This window comes from Arctopsyche grandis, chromosome 9, assembly GCF_051622035.1.
Source record: "Arctopsyche grandis isolate Sample6627 chromosome 9, ASM5162203v2, whole genome shotgun sequence".
NCBI classification, from domain to species: Eukaryota; Metazoa; Arthropoda; class Insecta; order Trichoptera; family Hydropsychidae; genus Arctopsyche; species Arctopsyche grandis.
In genome coordinates, this window is record NC_135363.1 from 5,261,704 (window position 1) to 5,267,907 (window position 6,204).

Consider the following 6,204-nt stretch of genomic DNA (forward strand, 5'->3'; position numbering starts at 1 on the left):
TTTCTTCGGAGATGTGATCTGGTTGAACTCCAGAGGTTCACTCTGGTGTTGTGGCTGCTGTGGCTCTTTATATACCTTTTGGGTTGGAGCGTGGCGTGTGCATTTGCTTTGTCTTCGTTTCCCGGACACACGTGTTTGACCTATATTCGAAGCGCGTGCTCGAGGTCAGCGTGCCAGGACATCGTTCGTGGTTTTATGGGTTCAGTGCCAAGACGTGGTTCGTTTGAGAATGCGAGCGTGTAGCATGCGCTAACACTAATGGTATCTACCGCGGTATTTGATAGATCTATCAAATACCGCGGTAGATACCTCTAGTGTTAACGCTGCCAATGACTTTTCACGTGTAAGTGTCTTTCGGGACATGCGTTGCGGTTGCTTGATGACATCACTGCTGGGTTTCGTTGTTTTACGATAGAGCAATGAACTCTTTCTTCTGGAATGGTCGAAGGGTCGTTGCCCTTGAGTTTATGCGTTTTTCGACAGGATCGATGATGAGATCGCTGGTTTTGATGTAATAGCACGAGTTGTACTATTTTCCTACACTACGTACATAGATAAAGTAATAAATGTAATAGTTTCCTCAAAATTCATCCGAGATAATTTAGCATTCATCCGGGATACAGGACAGTGATTCCAATTCCAGGACGGTTGGCAACCCTAGTCAAGACCGTGAACTGCAAACGTCTTAAGCATCTACAAGCGTCTAGGAATCCATTGTCGACTATCGACTTATCGAGGACACTATTGAGCTTCTTCCTCTCTCAGGAAGCGATGGAGTGCAGACTTTGTCTCTGCCAGCAGGGTCCAGCAGGGTCCTTCGTCTCCATCCATGACGACCCTCATCCACCTCAGCGTTTGGTGCAACGCATTTGGACCTGCTGTCAGCTGCGGGTCAGTCGCCGTCACTTACCAAGTGTAAGCCATTGCTATTGTTAATTCGCTACTCCTCGTGATCTTTACCTTTGCCTTTCACATTTGCAGGTTAGGAAAGGTGACCATCTGCCAGATACGATATGCCTTTCTTGTCTCAACAATCTGGAATTGCTCGACACCTTTCGAAACTCTTGTTTTCGGAATGACACAACGTCGAGGCTGGAATTAGACAAGTGTTTGAAAGTCAAGCCGGAGGAGGTTTTGCTGGAAGATTTAATATGGGAAGATGAGTTGGGTGCTGATTGGCCACCCAACATTTCCAGTTCACGCGACGATGGCCAGGTAAGTCAATAGGTTTCTAGTGCTTTAGATCGATTCTAAACAAATTGACATGTAAAATGACATCTAATCACACTATAAATATACATACATGTTTAATTGAATAACGTTCGGTTTATATTTTAGACACCTGGAGGAAAAAATACTTCGAGAGATAATGTGGCAGCAATAATAGATTCCAATACACACATTCTAGTGGAAGAATTAACATGTCGAAATGCTTTAGATGAGATGTGCCCTACAAATTCTGAATTGGATCATAAAATCAATAGTGTGAAACAAAAAAACTCGGATACTCGAAGAAAGCTGCATTGTGACATTTGTTCAAAATCATTTACTACGAAACAAAATCTTAGTGTACATATAGGTAGTCATACTGGGTTAAAACCATACAAATGTGACATTTGTTCAAAATCATTTACTTCGAAACGAAATCTTAGTGTACATATAGGTAGTCATACTGGGGTAAAGCCACACAAATGTGACATTTGTTCAAAATCATTTACTACGAAACAACTTCTTAGTAGACATATGGGTATTCATACTGGGTTAAAACCACACAAATGTGACATTTGTTCAAAATCATTTACTATGAAATATCACCTTAGTAGACATATGGGTATTCATACTGGGTTAAAACCACACAAATGTGACATTTGTTCAAAATCATTTACTACGAAACAATATCTTAGTGCACATATAATTATTCATACTGGGTTAAAACCACACAAATGTGACATTTGTTCACAATCATTTACTATGAAATATCACCTTAGTAGACATATGGGTATTCATGCTGGGTTAAAGCCATACAAATGTGACATTTGTTCAAAATCATTTACTTCGAAACAAAATCGTAGTGCACATATGGGTATTCATATTGGGGTAAAGCCACACAAATGTTACATTTGTTCAAAATCATTTACTACGAAACAAATTCTTAGTGTACATATGGGTATTCATGCCGGGGTAAAACCACACAAATGTGACATTGTTTCAAAATGATTTACTATGAAACACATTCTTAGTAAACATATGGATATTCATACTGGGTTAAAACCACACAAATGTGACATTTGTTCACAATCATTTACTATGAAATATCACCTTAGTAGACATATGGGTATTCATGCTGGGTTAAAGCCATACAAATGTGACATTTGTTCAAAATCATTTACTTCGAAACAAAATCGTAGTGCACATATGGGTATTCATATTGGGGTAAAGCCACACAAATGTTACATTTGTTCAAAATCATTTACTACGAAACAAATTCTTAGTGTACATATGGGTATTCATGCCGGGGTAAAACCACACAAATGTGACATTGTTTCAAAATGATTTACTATGAAACACATTCTTAGTAAACATATGGATATTCATACTGGGTTAAAACCACACAAATGTGACATTTGTTCAAAATCATTTACTATGAAATATCACCTTAGTAGACATATGGGTATTCATACTGGGTTAAAACCACACAAATGTGACATTTGTTCAAAATCATTTACTACGAAACAATATCTTAGTGCACATATAATTATTCATACTGGGTTAAAACCACACAAATGTGACATTTGTTCACAATCATTTACTATGAAATATCACCTTAGTAGACATATGGGTATTCATGCTGGGTTAAAGCCATACAAATGTGACATTTGTTCAAAATCATTTACTTCGAAACAAAATCGTAGTGCACATATGGGTATTCATATTGGGGTAAAGCCACACAAATGTTACATTTGTTCAAAATCATTTACTACGAAACAAATTCTTAGTGTACATATGGGTATTCATGCCGGGGTAAAACCACACAAATGTGACATTGTTTCAAAATGATTTACTATGAAACACATTCTTAGTAAACATATGGATATTCATACTGGGTTAAAACCACACAAATGTGACATTTGTTCACAATCATTTACTATGAAATATCACCTTAGTAGACATATGGGTATTCATGCTGGGTTAAAGCCATACAAATGTGACATTTGTTCAAAATCATTTACTTCGAAACAAAATCGTAGTGCACATATGGGTATTCATATTGGGGTAAAGCCACACAAATGTTACATTTGTTCAAAATCATTTACTACGAAACAAATTCTTAGTGTACATATGGGTATTCATGCCGGGGTAAAACCACACAAATGTGACATTGTTTCAAAATGATTTACTATGAAACACATTCTTAGTAAACATATGGATATTCATACTGGGTTAAAACCACACAAATGTGACATTTGTTCACAATCATTTACTATGAAATATCACCTTAGTAGACATATGGGTATTCATGCTGGGTTAAAGCCATACAAATGTGACATTTGTTCAAAATCATTTACTACGAAACAATATCTTAGTTCACATATAGGTATTCATACTGCGGTAAAGCCACACAAATGTGACATTTGTTCAAAATCATTTAATACGAAATATCAGTTTCAGTGGCGGCTCGTGATAATTTTTAGTGGTGGGGCTGCACTGAAAAGATGTCTAAAAAATGTCACCATAATTATTCTATCATGTCATAACAGGACAAAATAAGCACAATTTTTGGCGTACGACCACTTACATGTGGATTTAAGTATTATTGAAAAAAAAAACTAGCAAAATTCACCACCCATTAAAGGGGTGCGTCCATACGCGATGAAGATTTCGAAAAATACGATGGTACTCCAGTAAGATTGCTGAAAAAAATTCGTTCTTGCTGGTTTCGCGACGCGGATTAAAAAAAACCCTAAAACCTTTCAAAAACTTAACCCCCTAATTCGTAACGAAAAACATTAACCTGTTGACAATGCATCGATACATCGGTTGTTTCATCTGCCATAACAGCTAGATAAGTTGCTTTTTTTATTTCAGCACTTATTTGTTCCCTACACACGTTCAAAATACAATCTAAAAGTTAATTTTGAATAGTTTTTGATGTCCCTTTAAAAACCGAAAAAGTTTGAAAATGTTTTTTTAAAGAATCGTCGAAATTTTGTGAATATTCTAGAAGCCCCCGAAAAACTCCTGGATTTTTTGAATTATCTGTTTCATCGTGTCCCCTCATTGGCATTTCAAATTTACCGCAAAATTTAACGCAATCAATAATTTTAAATAAAACATCCCGATTTTTTTTTGACGTTTTCGTTATGCTTATCTATTTCCCGCCGACAAGCTTCCCAAAATCGTGAGATTACACACATTTTTTAAGTGTTCGACACTTCCCTCGTGTTTTTAAATTTATCGTTTAAATGTTTTAAGTCAATAACTCCTGTTTTCGTCCAAGATGATTCGCCCGGCGACTCGCCTCCAAACAAAAGACACGGATAACAAAATAACGCGTTTTTTCTGTACATCTCGTTAACCAATTGTATTTTTTATAAATGTCTGGATTAAATTTTCGCGAGTAACTAAAAGATCTACTAGTTGCAGGCTGTGAAATAATTAAATTGGGCGTGAGGCAGCCTAATACTTTTATAGCGACTTCTTCGGTAAGTTCTAGTCGCGAAAAGTGCAAATTTTGTAAATATTTTACTGAATTCTTTTGTTCATCCATTTTTAAAAGAAAAAAAATCTTAATATATTTAAATAAAAATTACGAGAAAAAGTTAAACAGATTTGAAAAAAGTTTGCTGTTATCAAAATGAAAACGACTCACCGAAGATTTGATGAGGGCTTGTACGCAACCAATTAAGAGTAACGAAAACGAATAAAGCTGTGATCGTGCGATTCAACTAATCGAATGTAAGATCAAGCGCGCGAAATCTTAAACAAACTGACAGATGAATGTCGTTTAACAGGCGAAGGCTGCCGACTGTCCAGCCCAAAAGGCAGAGTGAGTGAAAGAGAAAGAGCTATCTGCAGTTGCAAATAGCTCTTTCTCTTTCTCGTTCCGAAACTCCGGGCTGGGCAGCGTTCAGCTCGGCGCTGTAACACTACAGCCAGTACAGCAACATTTTAATTCATCTGTCACCATACAAGTTAGTGGGGTCTTCGAAACGGTCAACATTACTTACAATATCACCCTTTTGGATATGGGTGATATTGTAAGTAATATTTACTCTGTCGAAGGCCCCAATAGTTAAGTCCATCCAACTAATAAAAAAAATATCATTAATAAATAAAATATTAAATGTATTATTAAATATATATCTTAGAATTTTATAGGAGGGGCTGCAGCCCGGCAGCCCATTAGGACGAGCCGCCACTGATCAGTTTAGTACACATATGGGTATTCATACTGGGTTAAAACCACACAAATGTGACATTTGTTCAAAATCATTTACTATGAAATATCAGCTTAGTAGACATATGGGTATTCATGCTGGGGTCCCGTGTTGAGCTGGAATGTAGAGCTACTGTGGCACTTCTCTATCTAGATGATTGGGCCATAATTAACAAAATTTCTTTCTCGTCCTCTAAGTCCAAGTGCTTCTATTAAAGGATTCTCTTGTTAGAGCCCCTAATATCAAACTCAGAGACTGTAAGATCAAATTTGTCAACGAGTCCACTTATTTGGGTGTTGTTCTCGGTGTCAAGCTTACATTCAATGGTCATATTGGGAGAGCATTAGATAAAGCTAAGGTTTCCTTTGGTCGTATTGGTCGCCTTTGTGGTCGCTCATGGGGTTTGGGTTTCCATGAAAAACGCTTGGTATACGATGCTGTGTTTGTGAAATCTTTGACGTATGCATTTGGCATTTGGGGTCATTTTGTCGAATTAAAGACTATTTTTCGTAAATGCCAACATATTCAATTAAATTATGTTACAATTACTCGAGAAAACATAAAAAGGAAGATGGCATCACTAGGGTTTCTGGACTCGATTCGACCCGAACCCGAGCCAGCCGGGTAATGACTTATTAAACCCGGATCCGGGCTGCAAAACCCGCCGGATCCAGGTATTTGAAATTTCGAGTATTATCGTAAAAAGTCAATAGTGTGGATGCTGAAAAGTATTTTAGTAAATACCATTGTTTAATGTATTAACAGA

At 36.9% G+C, this 6,204-nt stretch overlaps 1 protein-coding gene across 1 annotated transcript; it reads left to right on the top strand.

Moving 5' to 3' along the window:
* Positions 1–488: 488 nt before the first annotated feature.
* LOC143916806 (uncharacterized) lies at positions 489–4,766 on the top strand. The gene is made up of 4 exons (XM_077438052.1): positions 489–511; positions 624–915; positions 982–1,215; positions 1,339–4,766. The coding sequence occupies exons 1-4, from the start codon at positions 489–491 to the stop codon at positions 2,215–2,217; spliced, it is 1,428 nt and encodes a 475-aa protein (XP_077294178.1). The 3' UTR covers positions 2,218–4,766.
* The last annotated feature ends 1,438 nt before the right edge of the window (positions 4,767–6,204 follow it).